General features: G+C 37.5%; 1 protein-coding gene across 2 annotated transcripts in view; it reads left to right on the forward strand.

Annotated features, from left to right (window-relative positions):
* LOC140145163 (uncharacterized) overlaps positions 1–21,180 on the forward strand; it is a 34,918-nt gene extending 13,738 nt beyond the window's left edge. The window contains exons 8-14 of one of the 2 annotated variants that reach the window (XM_072166939.1): positions 540–1,685; positions 11,242–11,468; positions 13,554–13,836; positions 14,867–14,945; positions 15,469–15,597; positions 16,444–16,596; positions 18,176–21,180. In XM_072166939.1, the coding sequence (XP_072023040.1) occupies positions 540–1,685; positions 11,242–11,468; positions 13,554–13,836; positions 14,867–14,945; positions 15,469–15,597; positions 16,444–16,596; positions 18,176–18,198 (2,040 nt within the window). In that variant the 3' untranslated portion in view covers positions 18,199–21,180. Of the gene's footprint in view, positions 1–539; positions 1,686–11,241; positions 11,469–13,553; positions 13,837–14,866; positions 14,946–15,468; positions 15,598–16,443; positions 16,701–18,175 lie in introns of those variants that run through there. The other variant, XM_072166938.1, reaches the window with a different exon arrangement.
* The last annotated feature ends 4,337 nt before the right edge of the window (positions 21,181–25,517 follow it).

The raw sequence follows: 25,517 nt of genomic DNA on the forward strand, positions 1-25,517 counted from the left end.
AGGGCTGTTTAGTTTGTCTTTGGTTCTTTTGAAGTGAGTTTACTGTGGTGCTCTGCCCTCTACCTGGTTGCCTCCTTGACGAATACAGGTTTCAGCCCTAGTCCACATTGCATCAATTGCATTGCGTACCAGCCTTGTGCGCCGGATACTTGCGAATATAGCAGTAATACGTTTGCAAAGATCTAATTGGATTTTGCCACAAATGAAGAAATCAAGTAGTGTGAGGTCTAGTGATCTTGCAGGCCACTCCACAGTATCACCCATCCCAACCACTCTGTTTGCTATCCGTGGACAGAGTGAAAAACGGGTACTTGTCTTTAAAAGGGCATATCTTCAAAAGTTGTGTGCCGATTGAAATAATTGTTTTGGTTTATTAAAGTTAACAATTAAAGGTTTCTTTTCATATCAAAATATATTTGATCAACGTTTCAGAAATAGGCGAAAAAGAGGGCGCAATGAGGGGCCTCTTTTTTGGGACACCCTGTACCATTTATTGATTGAATGGTAACGTTTCTTTTACAACCTTATAAACCACACAGGTCGTTGCCAGTCGCCTTCAAGATGGTAGCATTTCACCAAAAGACATGGTGTCTTTCCTGTCAGCAGACGCTGGACCTCAACTAGGCAATGTGATGAGGGCGCTATCACATCTTGGTCTCGCAAAAGATGACCAAATGGCTTTCTGCCTGCGAAATTCCGTGGAATCTTTACCGGCAAATCACCGTCGAAATATCATCAAGTTATCTGTCATACCAGGTTCCTTCACTCTCGATGCAGCTCGAAACATTCTCGACTACCGAAAACGGGATATTGAATCACTGCAGCTAGATTTGCAAACGCTGAAATACAGAAGCCTTCTTGAAAGTGAAAAAGATGAAGACATGTACCAAACGTCAACGAAAGGTCTTCGCTACCACATGCATTTGCTTCTGAGGTCGTTCATTATCCAACTTGTTGAAATTTCTGGCGGTGAATTGGCAGCAATATATAAAGAAGCAAAGAGAAGCTACCTGTCGTATTACGGGAAGAGGTTACGAAGGTTAACCAAGCGTCTTCAGGAAGATTTCGTCAGTGCCTTAGCAAAGCTTAACGAGGATAGAGCAAATTACATCAGATTCTTAGAAATGCTGAAGACATCAACAGATATGCCAGAAGAGTTCCAAGCACCAGAAACAGTGTGGTGGGTGTATCTAGCCGTCGAGCTTATCTACTTCACTGAAGACCGCTTAAAATTCTACCGATTATTAGCCATCGAGGCTAAAAATCGCGGCGACATGTTAGGTTACGCAAACAGCACATCTTATGAGATTATGCAGCTACTTGACCTAGGTCACGACGCAGATAGTCTCCTACAAAAACTTGCGGAGATAGAGGATGTCATCAATAATCACGTCACAAAAGGTGCAAGCAAGAGCATGAGTCTAGCCACTTGTTATTACGTCAGAGGTGATATACTAAGCCGGTATCAGCCGCAGCAGCGGGCAGCAGAAGCTATCCCATGGCTCGAGAAGGCTGTGGATATTCGACGTAATATCTTAGGTGGGGAATCGGGGAATCATCTGCTGATAGCCAGAGCGTTGAATTCATTGGGCACAGCTGTGCAGACAAAAGCAGTGCTAGATCCAGGACCATCCATAGTGCATATTAAAAGCGAGAAGAAGAAAGCTATGAAGTATTTCCAAGAGGTGAGATTTTGTTGCTATGTTTTTCACATTCACCTATGTGGTGCTTGTACGATATGAAGACCTGAGCCTAAGAAGACCGTAAGTCCATATTTGGCATTTTGAGATTGATCGTTTAAACTTTTTTAAATAAGCTAATTTTGAAACCAAAAAAGCCATAATATTGATACTTCTCAGGTACATGGGTACAAGCAAGAAGAATCATTTTGTATATCAACCAAGCAAATATCTGTAATATTGATCGATATTATATTAATCGATTTATCATTTTTGGACTCACGGTCTTCTTGCGCTCGGATTGAAACAAAAGCTTATAACTCAACTGAATGCAGATGTTGGAAATATTTAACCATATTGGTAATCTATGTGCAAAGACGAGCAATTTGACACCTTGTTTGTTGAATTTGAAGGTTGTTTTAAAATTTGACCTCAGATGACCTTTAACGGAAGTGACCCTCTAACTCATTAACCAACCTCAAAATGTATGATTTTCGTAATCCTTGTGATGAGAAGAGTAATTTGACATATCGCTTGACGACATTAAACATTTTTTTAATTTTTTACCCCTCTTGACCCCTCACGTGACCCCTATGGGGAGGGGCCAAATTTTTGTCTTCATCCTATTTCGTCAAAAGTGGACTTACAGTCTTCTTGCGCTCTGGTCTTCATATGTCATTAGGCTAACCCCTGCCTCTAGAACAGTGCGGAGTATTACACCACCAGATTGGAATTCCGTAGCCAGCCCAGGTGTAGTAGCAGGTGAATTGTATTGTACTCCAACGTATATATTAGACTTTATTTCAACACGGAAAGCCCAATTCAACCAAAGTTGTTCCTCCTTGGGGCCGTGCATAAACAAACATACATGTACAAAATAACAAACAATTACAAAAGCTTATTATCTAGGCTTAAACATATTACAATCACAAAATTATTAATTGTCAAAAGCCATTATGATACTCTTATGGTTACTTACCATGCTTACAGGCATGTCATTATGGTTTTTTTTAGATTATTTTTAAAAGTATATAATGTTGGAGAATTTTGGATATTATTTTCTAGTTCATTCCAGCTTACAGCACCTCTATAAGACAGACTGCGCTTTTTGTACTCTGTTCTTGGCAGGGGTATAGTTACATTACTTTGGCTTTGACGGAAATTATAACTGTTGTTTACATGACTGAAAATATGACCCAAATAAGGAGGTGCAAGATGATTTAAGATTTTGTAGGTTAAAATTAAACAATTTGAGTTTTGTCTGTCAATTAAAGGTTTCCAGTTAAGTTCAGCACGAGCATCTCTGCTAGGTGTGTCCCATTTTGCACCACAGATAGTTCTTGCAGCCCTGTTTTGAATAACTTGAAGTTTCTTTGAAACAGTAACACCACAATTTCCCCATACAACATTACAATAATCTAAGTGTGGCAGAACAATAGCATTATACACAGTACATAAAATATCCTTAGGGAGACAATTTGCCCTGCATTGTTTTAGCATGAACATACCTTTTAGGCTCTTTTTACGTACATTATTGATTTGCTCATTCCAAGTTAATGTGTCATCAATAATTACACCCAGATGTTTACATTTATTAACTTTCCTAATAGTTACATCATTTATGCTGATAGATAATTCTTTAACACTGTTCTTAATCGTATTTAGTCTTTGTCTAGACCCTATTAGCATAAATTCAGTTTTATCAGTATTAATAGGGATGCTCACTGTCAATACAGTTTCCACTAGAACGATTTTTCATTTACTGTGTGCGTGCACTCACAGACGTATTGTCTATGGAGAAACTGATCGATACAAGAAATCCCAGGCCTGTTAAATGGCGTACATACTTGTTTTGATCCAAATGTAGGCCTATATCAGGGTGTTTCAAGACATTCCTGATTCCACCAGAAAACATTAACCAAACTTTTTCCTGTTTGGTCAGTAAATAGAGAGGACCTTCCTTCATGAAGAGATCAACTTTTTTTTTTGAAAAATTTAATGAGATGAGAACTACAACATGTTGAAGTGACACCATTCCGTGCATCAGGTGTTCATACGCAATTATCTCCGAATTTGGAGTGAATCAGACAAGCAAACTTACATACTCATAAAATTTAACTATTTTTGAAGACAAAATGTGCAGGATGTTAAGAAATTTAAGAATGTTTAAGCCTACCACGGCCCATCTCAAATCATGCACTTCCCCGTGCACTTCTCACTACCATGTCCATTTCATATGCTATCCATCATGGCTTCCATGCACACACAGTGTATTGCTCAATGTAGTAAAGATAACCTTTGAGTTGGAGCAAATTTCTCAAAATTGGTAGTGATTAATGTTACCAAACTTATGCCATGATGAAATATAATAATTTTTGAAGATAAAATGTGCTGACCTTAAAAGATTGAACAATGTTTAAGACTACCGCTATTCATTTGAAATAATGCACTTATTGTTCATCTCCTCTATGGAGATATTTTCCATGGCGGCCATCTATGATCATGCTTGAGGTTTCACCAAACAAACCATGGGTTTTGAGGTCTTATATTTTTTGTTGTTTGTCAACAAAATCGATTAAATTTTCAGGATGATCTTATTTTCATGTTGTTATAAGCAAATATAATGTTCCAGATAACGCAAGTTAATAAATACATTAAGAAAATGTACCTTAAAGTTGCAATTTCTGTTAGTATTCCTTTTTGGACTTTAACTTTTTAACATGTTCTAGCAGCCCTATATAAAACCGTGACACTCGAAAGGCCATATCTCTGGAATGAAACGTCCGATTAAGATTGTTTAAACGCCAAAATGTTTCTTTCATCAATTCCCAGCCAATAAGTTAGGTCTGAATCAATTTAAAAGTACTTCAATTTTTAGTGGACATGCCTAGTATTAAGACTAAGTTTATTACTTTGTAACCAATTATTTATAATTTTTAAATCATTATTAATACATTCCATGATATCATTTGGCGAGTTAGAGGCATAGTACAGCACGGTATCATCAGCATACATATTAACTTTACAATGAGAAACACAATTTGGTAAATCATTTATATAAATAAGAAAAGCGAGTGGTCCGTCAATTGAGCCCTGGGGCATTCCACAAACAGTTTCTTTAAAGTCTGAAAGTGTCCCATTTACAGATGTACATTGGGTGCGACCCGAAAGATAACTAGTAAACCACTTAATACAATATTCACCTACTTTATACATTTTAAGCTTACTCAAGAAGATATTATGGTTTACGGTGTCAAATGCTTTCTTCAGATCCAGCAGACATAATCCAATTAAATTACCTTTATCAATTTCATCATACCAATCCTCCGTGATGTTTACGAGAGAAGAAGAAGAAGTGGAGTGAGATGGCCGGAAACCAGATTGGTTTATATTAATTAAACAATAATTTTAGAGATAACAACTAGAATTGAAATAGGTCTATAATTGCTAGGATCATTGGGATCACCAGCTTTAAATACAGGAATCACCTTTGCACGTTTCCAGCATGTAGGAAAAGTACATGATGCAACAGAATTATTTATTAAATAACTTACAATTGGTGTGATTACTGGTGATGCTATTTTCAGCAGTCGAGATGGGATGTTATCTAAACCAGTAGCTTTATCATTTGCTAACTTATTGAGTTGATTGAATACATAGTCATTAGTTACATTTACAAATTCAAAGTCTGACTGATCAGTTGGCTGCTTTTCATTGACTTCATAATTACAAAAGTTATTTTTAGTAACAAGTTATTTTTACTTGCAAGTTTAGGGCCTATATTAGCAAAAAAATTGTTCAATTCATTTGCTTTATCCTTAGGTTCAGTTAGTGCCAGGCCGTTTTCAGAATTAATAACAGAGATTTTTGTATTTTTACCTTTGGATGGAACAATATGTCGTAGATGTTCCCAGCTTTTTTAATATTATTCTTGTGTGCATCAAAACCTTGTTTAAGAAACTCTTTCTTTTTATCTTTTATATGTTTGTTTGTTTCATTTCTAATTTTACGGAAATTTTCCCAGCATTATTTTGTTATCATTACTTGATTTAATAGCAATTTGTTTAAGTTTGTCACGTTTACGCATCATATTTAGCACATCATCGTTAATCCATGGAGAACACTTTTTATGAATTCTATGCTTTTTGAAAGGTGCATGCCTGTCAATTACTTCAAGAAATAACTTTTCAAATAGTTCAGCTGAAATGTTAACATTACCAGTATTAAATACACTATCCCAGTTTGTTTGACACAAATCATTTAAGAAGTCAGTTTCATTGAATTTCTTGTAAGAACGAGATGTTCTGAAGTTATGTTTATCAGCATGCATTTTATCGTCATCATCATTTTCATTTGTTGGTTCATTACATATCCTGTGTTTTTCCCCATATTGCATATGATATTGAATGGTCACTTAAACCAACATGAATTGCTCCAGAATCACATATCTTAGAAGGATTTGTACAATATATAACATCAATGAGTGTTTCACTATTCTTAGTTATCCTTGTTGGTTCCTTAATTAGCTGTACAAGGTTCATATTACTACAAATTTCTGTAAGTCTATTTGTGTAACAATGAGGAGTGCTTGTTAATAGATCACAATTTAGATCACCCATAAGTATATAATCTTTACCTTCTGACTCAACTACTTGAAGAAGATGATTAAGATGATTGAATAGATCAATAGAAGACCCAGGCACTCTATACCATAATATAACTATAATGGGCTTCCTTTTAAGAGGCATTAGTTCAATAGTAAGCAGTTCAAGTTGATTTGAAGCTAAATCATCTCTTATTTTGTGAATACAGTTTTTGTTAACATAAAAAGCTACACCCCACGTCTATTATTAACATAATTTCCATTTAGTACTCTATCATGTCTATACAAAAAATAATTATCAATATCTATAATGTTATCTGATATATGTTCATTTAAGAAAGTTTCACCAAGTCCCATTACATCAATGGGATTATCATTAAGTATATGTTTTAGCTCATCAATATTACCAGTAAGACTGCAAATGTTTAGGTTTGCTAAAACAATATTTTTCCCATGAGTATTAAGACCCGGTATTAAGAACTTTGTAAGGATTAAAATTATTCAAGTGATTATAATCATTACTATTACTGTCTTTACCGATTTGTTTTGAATTGTCACTTGATATATTTAGACTACTGTTGCTTTCTATACCCATACAAGCTTCACTAATATTTTTCATTTAAAATGTGAATGTTATTTGTTAATTCATTTATTACTTTATCACCATTACTGGGCCTACTACTCACTGCAAAAACAAGTGTTTATATTTAAACACCATATTGTGTTTATCAGAGCAACACTTAATAAACACATAATTCATGTTAATGGTCTAACACTGATGTTAATGGTTCTAACACTAATGTTCATAAATTAACACTTGGTGTTATATTACAAACATAACACCAAGTGTTAATTTATTTTTGCAGTGTGATATTATTTTTATCTGAGGTCTTGTCAAGATTATTAAAGCAATCAGTGGTATGATTAACATTGTCATTATTAATATCAGTATCATAACCTACATTCTCATTCAAGACAGATAAGTTATTTTTAGCATGAATGTTTTCAAGTAAAGTAGAACTAGCAATGTTTTCATTGATACCAGAATTAATTACACTTACACTTACAGTATCATTATCTTTAAACTTACAACATTTTTTGTACACTCATTATAGTTCCATGTTGTGACTTTATAAACACTTTCCATTTCTTCATTATCAAAGTTATTATCATTGTTTGCCCCATTGGTGTGAACATCTTGAGACATTTCATTTTCAATAACAGATGTGCCTGAAACATCATTACTACATATACCAGCACTAGTTTTATGTACAGAGTTCCTAGCAATGGCATTAGCATTCTCATGATTGATAACTTCACTTTCATGTTTTTTTATGTTAAAACATACATGTATCATTATTATGATTAGAACATTTCCATTTACATTATCTATTGCATGTTGAATATTGTTTCTCAAATTATAGTTTCATTATTAACACTATTAATTTCTTCATCATCAAAACAGTTTGTAGTATTATATGCACCATCGCGGTCGACATTATCAGAAGTAGTAACAAAATTACTGGTTGGTACATCATTTACACTTCATGCATACAGGTCAATAGAATTCCTAATATGATCAATATGAATGTTATTGTTCGAAACATTCTTGTTACTTCTATTTAATTTCCTATCAACTGATTTACCACTATCAGTAGGATAAAAATAATTGTTTGTTACTTGATGCCTTCCACACGTTGGCTGTGAGGGTAAACAAATTGGTTGATAGCTCTACGTAGATTTGATACTTGTCTACGAAGTCCAAAGTTGTTCAAGTGTACTCTGTCCCAGTATAAGTCCTCGCGGAGTCTTGTGCCTTCCAGAAAGCTAGGAGGATTGTCAACATATGACACGCGCGAGCTCAACTTAGTGTTCTTCTGGAAAGTTTGATTCAGTTTTTGTGACACGCGATTTCCTCTATCATGATAGAATCTGGGAAGGACACCAGAGATGATGACGTGTGCGTTGGGGAACTTTACTAATGTAGCTTCTATCAGTGTCCTACTTTGTTTTTCACACGTCTCTATAGTTTCTCTGGCTGTGCTATTGGTCCAAGCTTGTAAAATAATACAGTTAACATTGGTACTTCCTTCGTAATCAGTTACTAATCTTTGTACATCTGGGATATTCGCGCCGCTCTTCGCTATCACTTCAGTTGTTTTTCCTCTGAAAAATCTCCTAGAGTTGATCATTTTGCAAATAGAGTTGCTGAATATGATAATATCAGGATCAGATGTTGTTCTTGGAGTTGAGACATGTTTATCATCAGGAGTAGGCCTACTACTACATGTAGTACTAGTACTGGTACTAGTAGGGCTTGCCTTTGCTCGGGATACCTTTCGTGTTGATGCCTTTTGTTGATTACTAGGTGGTGTCATTTGTGATAGACTCGGCGCTGTTGGTGTAAGCGGGGGGTCAAATGTTTCCTCAACATTGAGAACACTGAAAGAGTTTGAAAGTGGGATCTGGGATCAGATGTTCTTTGAGCGTAGGATAGTTCTGATTAAGATTTGATTTAAATCTGGTCAACCAGACATAGCCTACCTAATTTTGACGGACGAACCGACGTTGCGACTGAAACCTTCAGTCTTCAGCTGGGTTGTGATGCAAATAACCTTGAGTACCGGACACTTCCGGTATTGATGACAAGCGGTCTTTCTACATCTGAAAGCTAGCGGACACCATTTTGACACCAAGGATGTCCGTATTCTAGACCGTGAGCAGCGTTGGTTTGAGCGGGGTGTGAAAGAGGCTATCTGGGTTAGAGCGGAGCAACCATCTCTCAACCGTGGAGGAGGCGTCCGGGCCAAGCTGTCACACAGCTGGGACCGAATCATAAAGGACATTCCTCGTCGATTGTCATCAATACCGGAAGTGTCCGGTACTCAAGGTCATTTGCATCACAACCCAGCTGAAGACTGAAGGTTTCAGTCGCAACGTCGGTTCGTCCGTCAAAAATAGGTAGGCTATGTCTGGTTGACCAGATTTAAATCAAATCTTAATTTCAACATACCCAGATGAATGAGGGTCTACACAGTTTGATAGTTCTGATGATTGTTGAGGGAGATTGCTGTGCATTAAACTGTCTACCTGAGCTTGCAGCACTGCATTTCTATTGCTCATTTCATTGTAGGCCTGTGCAAGTTTTGTATGAATTTCTCTCAGTTTAAGGAGTTCTGCTTTCAGTTCCTTGTTGACATTACTAAGGTCATTGCTTGAATTCTTGTAGTTAGCAGCTTGTTCAATTAATTGTTCGTGCGCGTATTTCGGAGTTCCTGTTTGTACAAGTTGTCTGACATGCAGTATCCTGAGTTGTGGGTTGACATAGTTGTTGACAAATAGATGTCCTGGGGTGGATGTGAAGGGCAAAGAGGTATCAGTCTCATCACTAACACTATCAAGAGAGTCACAAGAAGATTGCTCCACAGATGATACTGGAGGGTCCATTCTCAGTTCTATTTCAGGTAGTATGGACTCTACCCACTCAGAGTGTTGTCTGCCTTGAACTGATATAGTGTTTGTTGATTTATAGACAGTGATGGTAGCAGTAGGGTCAACAGATCTAAATATCAGTCCTTTGCTGCCTTTGTTTTCAGGTGATCCATACATTGCTCCAATGTGATATATTACTTCATCAATACAGTCAGGGTCCACAGAAACTGTGGTAGAAAACATTCTTGGAATGAGTTGCCATTTAGCACAAGAATATATTTCAGCATGTGAGAACCCAGAAAAAGACAAGTTCATGTAGGCACTATGCTGGGTGCTTCCTGCTGAGTTCATTGTCCTGTTATGGTATGTTGCCATTGTCCAATTAGATGACTATTGTCCGATGAATAGATGATTATATTGATCAGATCAAGTGTATTTCCCAGTAGCTAGGTGCATAGAAATCAATAATGGTATTGGCTTATTTAACAGATCCTTGTAGATATTACTAAAAAATCATGCAGAAATTGCAAGATAATTCCAAATTTATATGTCCATACAATATAAAAAGTACTCCAGTAGAATCCTGGTGCTGGTTACATCAGTATAAAATTTTCATAGTATACTTCGTTGAAGACTGTTATATTGACAACAATGTTGAGAGCTCCAGAAATGTGTGTGTACATGTGATGAGCATACAGGCATTGGATGATGATTCCAGTTTAACTTCCATTTGGTGATCTGATGAGAGCGACATCTTGAATTTTAATTTTAAAATACTCCTAATATAAATTGTTTCACCAATGAAAGACAACTTTCAATTACAAGCAAGAAAATCAGTCCATATCACCATGATCACGTGAGATGTTAGTCAATACCGTGTGTCGAAAGTCCGTTCCGCCTATATTCCGACTTCCCATGGAGCGTAGCATCAATATGGAAGTACCCCCTCTGTTTATTTGCCTTTGGGCTACTAGCTGCAATGAATCCAAAGGCGCATTGCAAAGAAAAAAATATGTCGGCCGTTGTTCTAAATTTTTAGAGCTAATTTTGTATGTATTGACAGATTCAAAGGTCTGCAAACCTCGGATTTCAATCGAAAAACAACAATAACCGAGGTTTGCATACCTTCGGAGGTTATATCGACCATAAAGAGACAACAACTTCAAATAAATTGCTAAGTGACATTTTAATTAATCTAAAACAATAACCAGTACCAAATTAACATCAAATTAGTTGTGTAAGTTTAATTTAAAACATGTTAAAATGGTTATCTTATGGGGGAGGAACAGACTTATGACACACGGTATATATATTCAATATGCTATCTGAATACATTCATATCCACACACAGGTTAAAATTGAGAGTGTAGGAGAATTTATGTCTGACCGTGTCCGCGCTTGTACTATACATGTAATCTCGTCCCAAATTTTGATGGAGCATTTAAGCATAGAACCCTTTTTGTTGTGTAGTGGTGATTAAACCCATTAACCCAATGCTCAACGACTTGTGAAACTATATATTAATAGGCGTACAACATGTGCTGTCGACTAACCCATGGCTCTGACAAACACCTTGACATCCCAACTTACGTCATGAATATTGGAACATGTTACCACGAGATGGATAAATATGAAGAAGCAATCGAATATTACCAGAAAGCTCTCAGATTGGAACAAGAATTGAGAATGGATGGCTCTGAGAAGACGTGCCTGACGCTCAAGAATATAGCAATGAGTTATTATGAGCTGGACAGGTAACTTATACTTACAGTTTGTCCACTCTGAAGTACAACGTGACAACTCGCGCGTATACAGCGCGTAAACAGTGCGTAGTGCTGCGTCTCTGCTGCAGGTATGCGTGCCGTCAAAGTCGGCACAATGTGTGCGTCCGCGTCTGTACTTTGTACTTCAGAGTAGAGTGACTGTACCTCGTCTATTGGTGATAGGCCAAAACTTAGATTATTAATACACAGATTGGAATTTTCCATGCCTGTGCCCTCTAAGCGTTCTCGAATTCAGCTGACGCCGGTACAGGGTACAGACCTGGCGACATCGCTTATCTTACGCGCGAAGTTTCTTTTGTGTACGCTCGCGCTGTTTGCGCTATTTAAGGTACGCTAGTCCGACAGTTCACTAGGCCAAAATAAGGTTCGCTAGTCCAAACAATAAGTCGATTGTCCAAAATATATGTCCGAAGGTTGTGGTTGAGGTTAGGGCTAGAGTTAGAGTTTTTGGACTATACAAGCGCACCTTGGGACTAGCGAGCCTTAGGACTAGCGAACCTTGGGACAAGCGGATGTAGACCGTATGAAGAATCTATAATCCGATTGGCAAAATGGTCTCGGGTTGATTTGAGCATATGAGCACCACCGGTGTTCGGTGTCTCTGACCAATTTTACAATTTCGTGAAAATAATTTGCCCAATGGAAATTCTTTTGCGCCAATTTCTCGACAAGTGACCTGGTATGTCATAACCTGGCAGATTTGGGCATGGAGTGTTAAAGGGTCAAAGGTCAATAACATCTGACAATATTGACCTCTGATCCGCCTGGTTTTGATATACCACTTCGCATACTGTCGTGTGTTAGGAGTTGGTTAATGTTGGCTACTCTTGCCTGTCCTGTTAAAATGTCCCGACCAACTATCTACCGTGACCTCCTTCACCAGGTAACTGTGCCTGGCCGCAGTTTCGTCAGCATTATCTCCTAGATTTCAGCTGGTAATGGCTAGATATGCTTGATATATAAAGTCTGCACAGAAAGTAACTCAGCTGTTATAAATACGCCTATAGCTTCAGAACTAATAATTGTTTTCATAATATTTTAATATAGAAAGAAGGGTAATTTATTTACGCGTATTTTGATACCTCATTTGTCAAATGTTGTTCAATATTAACAACACAGTAGTGCTTTTACAGAAAAATACCCGAATTTAAAAGTTGCAGTTTACACCGATCAATGGGTATTACGAAGCATTGTGGCACGTAAAACCCGCCATTATCTTCGCGCTGTCTTCAGATCAATACAAAAAGCTGCAACTTTTAAATTCGTTCATTTTTCTTTCAAAACACTGCTGTGTTGTTAATATTGAACGAAATTGGACGAATGGGCTATCAAAATCCGCGTAAATAAATTATCCTTCATTCTATGTTGAAATATTGTGAAAACAATTATTAGTTCTGAAGCTATAGGCGTATTTATAACAGCTGAGTTACTTTTTGTGCAGACTTCACAAAAAAAAACATTGGTAATATGTTATAGAAGTACATGAAGTATGCCAAATAATGCCACGCGTATCGCTAAACCAAATTCCCCACACCCACACAAATACCTCACAGTCCATACCAGAACGGATAAAGTCACAAAGGAATTTTTTTTAAATTTTGCCTATCCTTGTGTGGTGCATTACACTGAGGGACCGTTCACAAACACTTGTTAGGGGGGCCTGATGCAAAAAAAGAGGGGGCCTGAACATTTTTGACCCTCCTAGGGGGGCCTTGAAAAAAATGACCACAAATATTCCTGGAAAAATTGAGTTCTTATGCTTTTCTATGGGGTTGACCCATAATTTTCATGTCAAAGGGGGGTCTGAAATTGTTGAGGTCTGTAAAGGGGGCCCCCGAAAAATTTTTGCGATGAATTTTTTTGCATCAGGCCCCCCCTAACAAGTGTTTGTGAACGGTCCCTAAAAGCCTATTGTCAAAACTTCAACATATTCAAGGCCTTAGACAGACATCTAATTCTGTAAGCGACTGTTTTGATACTAGACTACACTGAGTATGATGAATATGTTTACATGAAGTTCTTACCAACAATGTCTTAATTATTGCAATGGTACAGATTCGAAGACGCCATACCGATAGCCAAACGGGCAATGGAAGGACGTCAGAAAATTTTGGGCCAATATCATCCACAAACAGCCCGCAGTGTTTACTTCGTAGGTTCCTTGTATCTCAGTGCTGAAAACTACCGGGAAGCGCGGAGATTTCTTGACGAAGCGCTGAAGATCGAAGAAGAGTTGTGGCGAAGAGGCAAGCCTCATAGTTCAGATTGGTCACGGCTTAGAAATCGAATTGAGAAGTTGATGATAACATTGCACAAAAACTACAAGAAACGTTTCAGGGTAAGAAATGTAATGTCTTGATGGAGTGGGAGTGGCTTTTGATGGGGAAAGATCATCAAACTTTACACAGTCAAAAATTGCTCATAGCGAAAGAGGTGTTAATATTTTCGTTTTGATATAACAATGCAACTAAAGATCAGATTGCACAAGATGTTTCGTTACCTAACGAAACATCCTAAATTAAGATGATTTTGACCCCATAGAACTACAAATTTGACATTTGACCTTTTAGAAAATAACTCAAGAACCGCATATCCTATAACATACATTTTAAGAATCCTGATTATAATTAGAGGTTTGTAACACAGTTGGACATTGACCACGTATTAATTCGATAACCCTTTCCCGCCAAAAACTACTCCCGTTCATTTGCTATCATTATGATCAAGCATATTTGTGTAGCCCTAGATGTCAACTAGTGCAGATATGCCAGCCCCTACTCCAGTGGTACCTTCCTACCTACGTGGATCACAAACACTACTATATATGCCGAGTATTCAGGGAATTATTCTAATACGTGTACTTACACAATACGGTCTTTATTCCTTAATAATATCGTATTTACCATGTTCACCGTCCGAAAGGGACATTTTGCAATACGATCAATCAGATACATAATTTGTCCATCAGTGTGTTTCATTGGGGTAAAGTGCCATTTTCTTCCAAAATTTTGTACAATATGTCTGTACACGCTAAAGTCGTCAGTAAATACCAGTAACTGCTGCAGCTGTTGTTATAGAGATTATCCAATTCACTCATGTGACTTCTAACAAAAGGCGCTGGTTCCCATAGTATTCCTCAATTCAAACCAATTCAATGCACGACCTCGGAGTTACCTGCATGACTTTGGCTTGTTATTCTCAAACAGTCGTGGTTGCACAATGTACATGCAGGTACTTCTTTTGAAAGTCCTAACACCTAAACACTAAACAAAGTATAGCAGCTTATAGAGCACGGGTAACCTCTATTGGATGGTTTCAAAACTTACAAAGCATTAAAAACATAAACTTGACTTTTCTCTACCCAACAGGAAGCCGAAAACGAAGCAAATAAAGGGAAACCGAAATTGGATCTGGATGACGATCAGGAATCAAGCACGTCGTCGTCAGGTACATCTAGTTTAAATTGTGAGATAGGCTTTTACGACGGGAATTCACAACAATTAGTGGGTTTTTAGCGGGTTCGCCGTCGGACAAGTTTAGAACTGTCAAGCTTTCGTCAGGAGTAGCTCTGACAAAGTACTTAAGAATGAGTCATGTAGGCCGATCCTTGCCTAATCTGCTTGTTCTCTGTTGACAAGGGGCAGTCTTCAGTGAACGGCTCTTTTCAGAGCCATCAGTAGGCAAGGGGCGGCCTACATGTCTGATTCTTAGATACTTTGTCCTGAAGAAGTCAGAGCTACTCCTGACGAAAGCTTGACAGTTCTAAACTTGTCCGACGGCGAACCCGCTAAAAACATATAGTTTACTTCAACGTATTTTGAAAATATCTGATGATTCATGGCTTACGCAACTAGTGCTTGAATCTATTAAAGACCTCTGTAATATATGACATCTTCTTCCCCCACGACCTAGAAAACAATCCATGTGCATTATTTTAACGCTGTTTTTGATGCTATTCTCAAACGTCTAGATTATAGTTCTGGCAAAAAGCGACGTGCATCAACGTCAAGCAGCGAGACGTCATCCGAAAACACATCTACAGTTGACCAATCACAACAGAGGGAATCTCACAAAATGCTTCAACTCCCGGATGTTGACCGTAAGTATCAAATATGACAACGGCAATATAGTTTAATCACATCGTAGGGTTTAATGTGAGGTGCTATAGTGATTCTTATTAGTATATAACATGTATTGTCTTACTGTTATTTTAATTACGTTACTGTTATTGTTTATATTGTTTAAAGGTATATCACAACGTGAACCGGATAAGGTGGGACTGGAGTATAGATGTCCCGATTTTAAAATCATTAGATAATTATTGTCAATTTCGAAGGGGTGGTTTTCTTTACTTACCTAAACAAACTTCTGCGATGAAAACCAACTTTGGGGTTCTTCTATCGTCTACGACTCCGGCGACCTTTCTCAAGCTATTCGCCGTATCTGACTTGCTTTACATATATCTATGAAGATTTCATATTTGACCAACATTCTTTGTCCAGTGTGATATATTCAGCCAGTGGTATAAAGCCATAGCTATTGACTGTTAATGTTATCATGGTTATAGGTATACGTTGGCGAGTCATGCTAGCACATTGGAATCGGGAATTAAGGTTAAAACTAACCTTTAAAATATAGGAATGGGTTGTGATGCTACATGTATAATAAGGTATAGTAATTTCAGTTGGATGCACCATTACAAAGCAATCAGTGGATGGATGCACAGTAACAATACTGTGTGAGGCCTTTGGTTCCCAAATGAGAACAAAAGTCTACATATTGTTATGCAGCATTGTTGTGGTAAATAATGGTACTCATTGTTGCTTATGTCAAACTTGTCAAAGTAATTGTGATTGTATCATACAAGTAAATAAGAAACATGTGGTTGTGGACTTAACATGGTTTGGAAACAAGCTCTTTATATACTCTTCCTTTCTTTTCGTAGTTCGTGATGCATCTGATTCCCGGCGTAGTAGATCAGACGGATTAGAAGACACCGATGATTCATCGTCAAGGACCAGTGGCAGCATTCCTTCTGGTATCTCAATCGAGTTTCCACCACCGGTTGATGATGACGACGAACACGAACAAGAACATGGTACGTCAATTGGTCTATTGCAATGCCAGGAGTGCTGACGTGGTCAAACGTGGGTCAGACCCTATGCAATAAAACAATCGGAAAAGTATAAAGTTACATTTTCAGAGTCTTGCTTTGCAATGACGTACCTTGCGACACCATCACGGTGTCTTCATTCAGCTTTGTGCAAACCAAGACTCTGAAAATCTAACTTTTTAAGCAAATGTAAAAAAACAACGACCGAGTCCAATATCAGTTTACACGCTGCTAGTATAACAATTATTGAATGGCAGCCATGTTGGGGACAGTTCTAAGATGACAGCAGTTTCTAGTTCAAATCCACAACCATTCATACCTATCACCTGTTTTATTGTATTGTCATGCGAATTGCCCCGTGGAGGCCTCCTGGACGACGGAATCATATTTAAATGTGGATGAATCTGTCATGAGTGACGTCGTATTGCATACCCTCTATTTATCATATACTTTTACATGGAGGCCCATCATTAAAACATGACGTCGTATGTTTGAGTTGAATAATTATTGCCTCAGCTGCTAAAAGAAATTGTATTATGTTTAAAAAAACCCATAAACACGTGTACCGCAATGGCCCATATGAAAATAACACCGTTCAACTCTTTGTTCATAACATCACAGCCAAATAGGCCAAAACTTGTGTTGTTAGGAATTATTTTAAAAAATGGATAAATAATCTTGAAGCTTAGAATATTGTTTTCGGTTTTTCCTTTTCTACTTTTTTCTGTATTTGAGAGGAAAGTACCCATGGTGTTCAAGTTTGAATGTATGACATGAGACTGCAGCTTGTGTTTTGTATGTGTGAGAGAGGGAAAGATGTCTTGTGTCATTTTATGTATCTGTTGATTTAAAAAAAAAGATAAATGATTGTTAGGAACTGGTTGTTCATTGTGTATATGTCTTTTCTCCCTCCACCAGTTCCAAGCACGGAATAAAAACTTAAATCAAACAAAAATACTATCAGGCCTACTCATCTTCATTTTGGGCTAAAATAGTCTGAAATTGAAATTTGTTCGCAATTGTCCCATAAAACCAACCAAAATATGCTCGCCCCCACCCCTAAATTTAATGCTCGCCCACCACCTAAATTTAATGCTTCCGCGCCATTGCACACCCCCTCCTACCCCAACACACCCAATACAGTTTTACTTGAGTCATAGTCATGGTAATATATCTTTTGACATACGGCGACGAAAAAACCCGGTTCTCCGGGCAAACGGACCTTTCAAGAGGGGTCGATCGGTCGGGCGTTTTTTTTGTTTTTTTTTTTTCTTGAGGCTAAAATTACCCTAAAATTTCATAAAAATCTGACAAATCTGAAGATTTTTTGCAAACATATTTTTTAAACATTTTCAGCCAAAATAAATAAATTTATAAATTTTGGCACAAAACCGGCTAATTTTACATGATTTTTAGCAAAATTAAAACAAATCTCCAAAACGCAAATTATGGGTCAGTCAAGCCCGTAGAACAGGGTTTTTTTCGTCGCCTAATAGATGTACATTACGTATATTCAAATTATTTGTATTAACTAATTCACTTTAACATTGATTAACTTTTGCAGGTGACATGTTTGAAACACGATGAGATATTTTTGAAGACGATAATTTGCATGTAAAGAAAGGTGAATTAGATTGTTCTCACATTATACGTGTGAGATTTTCAGCCTGAATCTCTACCCGGGGGATTCTCAACTTTGGTTTGGATGGGGATGTGCGGCTGGGACTCCGAAAAACTACCCGACATTAAACCAAATTTGACGAAGAACAGACCCCAAATTAATATCAATTTTTGGAACATTTTCGCAAATTTTGCTAATGAACAATGAAAATTTGACACTTATTCGAGAACATTTGAAAAAAAACACACTTTCTTAAACCAATTTTTCATAACTTGAGGGCCATCAACAAATCTAAACCCCGAGTCTAAACTAAATGGCTGAAAATGCACCCCGAATCTGCCGCACATCCCCGTACCCTTATTTCCACTAAGACCCCCGGAATTTGCAACAAAAGGAATTGTAAATTCTAGGGTCAATGATTTGTGACTATTTCACCCACCTGGGTTGCTTCCAAGAGACATGATAGAATTAGAAAATCTAAAACTGTACTGCTAAACACACCCAAATTGAAAGGTAGGTAAGGTGTAATTCTTTAGTACATGTGTAATAGGTGTTATGCCCGGGGGTGTTATGTCAGATGAAGTTGAGGTTTAGAACTAAGCTTGGTTGAAATGCCTGTGTTCTACATTTAGTCCTGAGTTCTAGTCAACTGCATGCATGCACTCAAGGCTATGGGATTCATTGCCTAGTGAGTTAGATCCCCCACTGAACTAGAACAGTTGGTTATAAACATTTTACTATCATGACCTTGGTCTAACCAGACTAAGCAAAGCATCTTATGGTAGAACATTTAATGTATTTCGGCTGGTTAAAAGTAGTTCAAAATGTAATAATATTCTTACCATTTTCAATGACAAAAACAAACAGGTTTGAAATCATGTTTTCCATTTTTTTCCAGGACTTATAATGTTATAAATTATACAACTGAATTAAAAAGACTAGTTTGCGTATGACGTCCTGTCAACCAGACCAATAATGCTGTTCTGCGCAGGTCAGCAACCAATATCACGTCGCGCCTTTGCCCTGACGTCAGACGCAAACTAGTATTTTTAATTCGGTCTTCAATTATAAATGTGACTTACCGGTACACGATGTTGTGATGTGCCCTGAGTAATTTTATTTGATATTAGTTTACTGTTAAAAGCTATTTCATGAAAGATGGGAATTCCCATAAATCTATTTGAAAATCCCCAGATTCTAGAATGTTCAGTATTGTATTGAATCATATGGAAAAAACCCAACTGTCGGATAAGTAATAGACTACGGTATGCCATAGTCGATTTTTGATAAATAAAAATATGTTATTAATCATTGTGAACGCATTCAGTTGAACTCGAAATTATACTGATGTGTATTACAATTAAAGTATTCAATAGTAAATGGGCATTAAAAAAGTTTATATAATTTGTGAAAGTAAAAGTAAAGTATACGTACATGTATGCCTATGTTATGTTATTGAATGCAACATATCTTGGCATAATTATAACACTCAGAACGCTAGTCACTAGATGGCTATTGTTATACAAGGCTCAATCAGTCATTTAAGGGGAGCCGATCTTTTGTGCGTAATTATAGAGGGCCAGTGGATTCACTCTATCATTATAAAAAAAAATATTTGAACGAATCAAAGAGCCCTAGGAATAAAAATTGTAGTGTAATTCACGCCAGACACAATTTCTTTCAATGATCAAAAACCAAACGTTTTATACCAATTTTGAATTTAGCCTGAATCCGTAAATATGGCACCTCTCGTCCTTTTTTTTTTTTTTTCAGGTCAAGGCTGTTTTTGCCATTATGCAGCGAGCCATTGTTGAAGCTATTTCACATACATGTTCAAAACACTCTAGAGAAAGAATGTGGCCATATACTGCTGAAATATCTTTTGTTGATTTCGAATGATAATGTCTTAACGTCGTTTTAAGGTCAAATTCCTAAAATCAAAACAAAACATTGCGACGCAGATATTCCCCGACTTATGCAATTTCATCATCGTATCAGTGTCTTTATTATTTGTTTGAGGCCTTTTCCAAACGTTCGTGCTATTTATGCATAAAACGGCCAATCTATCTTTACAAAATGCATAATTTTTATGTAAACAAAAGGCTAAACATAGCATTATCAGATTTATCTTTTATTATTACACTCCTCTGATCATCTGCCTCCGTGGCCGAGCGGTAAAGACCGGGACTGATAATCAATGATGCTTGGAATCGTTGGTTCGAGTCCCATCGAAACCTGTGGAAACTTTTTTTCTTCAAAATTCATAATCGCATTCCGAAATGAGTAACTTGTCGGGAAATCGTGTATCGTATCCTTAATTAGGCATTGGAACCGAATGAATTCGGTGTTGGAATGAGCAAAATTGTGAGGTACACTTTTGACGTTAAAATATATTTTCTCGACTAAATGAAAAGCAATAAATTCCATTTCTTCCGTAAATATCAGCAGAAAACCACAATGCATGATACCGTGGTTTTTTTTTGTGTGTGTGTGTGTTAACCGTGATACGGTATTTAGTCCGTATTTAGTCTTCTTGTGTAAGCTTTTATTTTCGATTTTGACAGGCCTTAACTTCGCCCGTGAACTTTTAGCTTTTCAAAGTAATATATTTCGCTAATGAAAGATTTTTCCCAACTTTAAAGCACATCATACCGGGCTATATCATAGTTTTGTCAGAATTTCCGTTTTTATTGCACCATTTTTCAGTTCCGACTGCCAATTTTTGCAAAATCAACGCGTGGATATACCCATGGATGGATGATTTTGCATGCAGCAATATAGAAATATGAGTGAATGAGTGAATTGAATATAGATATTCTGACCCACACGATGTGTCTTATAGAGTTGGGAAAAAATTCTTTAGCTGGTATAGCGCCGGCTCCCATTGAACACGTACATTGTCGTGCCACTTTTACTGCGCCTGACCGTTGACGTCTGAAATCATATCAATAAACCATGTTAATTATTAATATTGCATGTTTCACTTGTTTCAAGTGTTACCGTCATCAACTAAATTAAAACAATTAATTTTTTTCACCCCATTACTTTGTAAACGTAATCTAGATAGCTCTACATTCTTATTCTCGCGCCCAGACTGCATGGTCTGTTACGAACGACGAATGTTAGGACTGGCAAATCGGCATGCCAAGCACTAGCATAGATGAACTCCTGGATGGGGCAGCTTTAATTAGCATGAGGCAGTGAAGTTGTTTATAGTGTTTTGTAGTACTCATGCCGGTTAGGGTTAACTCAAGCAAACATGTGTTTTGTTGTTCATTCTGAAGTGAATTTCAGTAAAAGGTGGTTTTGGCCTTGGGGAGCTCTGACTCGTAACAATATACATGTACACTCTTACATAAACATGCTGTTTATTCCCTACTTATTGCAAATTAAATTTATATTTAGAATCTGGTACGCTACTCCTGTCCAAGTTTCTTACGAGCACTTTTATACAGAGCGCCCTCAATTTAAGGCTTACTGATATTACGTATGCTGATTTACAATCAATACGTACAATAACATGTTCGAAGATTTTACACTTACTACGAACTACGGTCTCATGTACAAGGAGATCATTCATAAAAAATAAGTTCGATAAATCTCGGGGGTAGACACAGCTTACATAAAATCAGTAAGCCTCAAACGGAGGGCGTCCTAGATAAAAAGTGGTTGTCACGCATAAGCGGAAAATACCCGTGAAAGTCATTATACCGTCTGATTATTGTGTGAACTGTTCATACTCACGGAATATAAATTCTCAAAATGGTTTGCCAAAAATCGCTTGGCTCCCCCCCCTTTGGCCGTGCCACAAAATGTTTGCCCCTCCTCCTTTGATGTGCCAAAATCTTTGCCTCCCCAATATGAAACCTTAACTTGCCTTATCATCTATACTCCGAGCACTGCGAGCAGGCAATTTGACATATTTGAACATGTTTTTAACGTTTTCATACACCTTTTTAGAGCGACATATAAAAACGGTGTCCAAAACATTTCTGTGCCAAAAATTGCTTCCCATGCCCCTTTTTTTTGGCCTTCTAAAAAAAATCTTACCACCCTATAATTCACCGCCTCGGCGGTACACATAATTATTGCACCACCTCTATAAATATTTAGGGGAGCGTTTTGAGACCAGTTCCGAATAGATGAAAATCGGATACGTTTGAAACGTTAACCTTTGTGTATCACACTTTTGACATTTACCTTTTTTTAACAAGTTGATTTAAACAAGGATTTAAACAATTTGCAATAAATACGTCAATGATGTTAAATAAGTATTACAAAAAAAAAATTCCGTGTTTAAATTGTGTTTATTATTTTTAAAATCAGGGGTCCAAAATAATGACTTGCTTCAAAACTGTTAGGCCTATTATACAGCTAAGGATTATTAAAGCCTATTTTTATATATTTATAAAGGGCTGTGTAATAATTGTAAGCCCTGGGGAGGGTAAAATTGGGTGGGGGCAAGAATATTTAGCCAACCAAAAGGGGAGCAAGCAATTTTGGCAAGCCGAGAGGGGGGGGCAAGCGATTTTTGGCACACATTCATGGGGCCCCTAAACAAAACGCTCTAAAAATGCTTGGAAAAACAGTACAAAAACTCTAAATAAATTTTCGTGCTCGCAATATATATCTAGACCATTTTAGGTTGGCAAATTGGGATCCCAAAAATTGGGCATGTGCAAAGGGGAGGGGGGCGCAAAGATTTTTGGCAGGCCGAGAGGGGGTTGGGGGGCAAGCGATTTTGGTGGGCCGTTTGAAATCCCCCAGCTCATAATTATTGCACCACAGCCCCTGAAATGCCAGGCAATAATTATGCCTAGTACCTCATCTGAAAATGTGCATAAGGGGTGGTGCAATAATCATGTGTACCCCCGGGTGGTAAATTTTTAGGCTGGTCTGCCAAAATTGCTCCCCCCCCCTTTTTATGTGCAAAACAGTCTTTCGCCCCCCCCCTTTGATGTGCAAAAAATATCCCCCTCCCGACTCTACCCCTATCATCGCATGAGGCACACTTGTTAAACATCCTTACACTGGAATGCAATGGAGCCCATAGCTATATTTTATCAAAAGAAGTCAAGTGTTAAACTCTTTCTTGTAAATATACTCCCGCGGGGGCTGTCCGTGGTCTTCTTTATCAGTTCGCAATAATGTCTCTTAGAGACTGTCCATAAATACCTTGGTGGGGGAATGGTAAAAAGGGAGGGGGGGGGGCAAAAAGTTTTGGACCTTAAAAGAAGGGAGACCAAAACGTTTTAGGTGTTTTGAAAGGGGGTGCCAAAAACGTTTTCCGCTTTAAGACCCAAAATTTCTGTTCGCTTCGCGCGCATTGAGCCTCTCTAGGCTTTTAATTCATGGGCAAGTTTTACAAAAATGTAGGCACTTCGTGCACACATTTCTATTAATTGACAACATGATCTGCAACATGCAACATCATGCACTATGAATGTATCCTATGATGGGTGCAGAGGTCAGTTTCAGCCTTTGTTACTACAATGTAGCCTCTACTACTAAATCACAATCTGGGTAGGTCTAAAAAATACTGACATTTTTATCATGTTTATCATAGAATTTTATTCTATACAAAGTAGGCTGCAAACATGATGCACCAATCTGGTCAAAAACTGGGAAAAATACAACTAAATCAAGAAAATATTTCAAATAAATTTCTTTGCACGTAAACTGCGCACTTAAATAAATACTATTTCTCATTGCGGAATATTTTGTTCACATAATAGGCCCATGGGTAGATTCACCACAGGCCCGGGTGCCGCGGTCTTAGGGGGCCAAAACTGACGCCTGTGTTTGTTTGTTCCAATTTTAACAATATTTGACCACCGTTGCTTCAATATGGCAAATTATTTTGCGCTGTTCGCGCGCATTTGCAGCCTACTCATAATAGCCACGGATCCGAATTATGCTGCTGTGCCTATGAACCTCCAATTCCTCTATTTTATTTATCCCTGTAAATCAGATAAACACCCTGATTTGGGACAAATCTAAAGTTAGTATTAGAGGAATGTTTCAAATTTTCCCCCCCTCAATGACATGTGACCTAGATACCGCACCACTGGAAACAACACCAATAAAAAAGTGTGTTTGTTATACGATAATTGGGGGTGGGGTCAAAAACGTTTTGTCTGTCAAAAGAGGGGGGTCAAAAAGTTTTAGCGGTCCATCACGGTGGGGAAAGACAAAAAAGTTTTCGAGCAAAAAATTTGAGGAAAACCAGCCCCGCTCTTATAATAACAGTAGATATAGCAAAATAAATTTACAGCTTCGGAATATCCAACGCGGGGACTGTTAGTTCATACACAATTTAAATACTAGTATCCCCCATGAACGTGAGATTTTATTTTTTAAAGGTTTGCCTTGTCTTAACAGCTGATGGCGCTGTGAACGTGAACTTGAACTTTGTCAACCTTTGTAAACAAAATAACTCGTTCGGTGATGGGCGCACACCACTAAATAAAGTTCCATTGAAATACACGTAAATATACATGAAAGTAAGTTTGATTTCTACCCTATATAAAACCAGTTTTCATATTTTGCTGGCACCAATGCCTTAAATAAAGATTAAAATTTAATTTAAATTGGTTATTTGAAACAAGTTGAGACTAACTTTTGAGATACGAGCCCCTGAACAGCGCCATCACGAATTTCAGCCGACACTCGCGCCTCCTTCCGGCCATGATATAATTGTTCCGATCACATGCACATTCGTGTCTGAATATTTTCTGAACAGATTTGTAATCTTGAGTTCCTGTTCTATCGGTTTAGTCAAAACATTCAAGAGTCACTAAAATTCGGTTCCTAAAGAACGCTGTAACGCTGTTCGCATAGACGCTATTTTACCGGGCCTATGCATGGTGGCAGCACACCACTAAATCCTTCCGCATTTGGTGTAACCCTTGATAGTCCCGGTAAACATAGGTCGGTAGTGAAAACAAGTGGGTGTCCCTTGGGAGCAAGATGAGTAGCCGTGATTGTTTATTATAATTTAATTAAAAGATATGCAATTGATCAATGTTCAGAATATCACAAAATGGTGCATCTTGATCTGGTCAAGAAGTTTGGCTCCCGAAACTAATCCGCGTGCGGACATGGTAAGGAGGCATTCGTGCATGCTAAAAATAAGGGTGGCGCTGTTCAGGTCCCCGTAGCTTAAAAGTTAGTCTCAACTTGTGTCAAAAAATCCATTTTAAATTAAATTTCAATCTTTATTTAAGACATTGGTGCTACTAAAATATGAACAATGGTTTTACATGGGGTAGAAAAACAAACTTAC

The sequence above is a fragment of the Amphiura filiformis genome, unplaced genomic scaffold (assembly GCF_039555335.1).
Source record: "Amphiura filiformis unplaced genomic scaffold, Afil_fr2py scaffold_157, whole genome shotgun sequence".
Taxonomy (NCBI): domain Eukaryota; kingdom Metazoa; phylum Echinodermata; class Ophiuroidea; order Amphilepidida; family Amphiuridae; genus Amphiura; species Amphiura filiformis.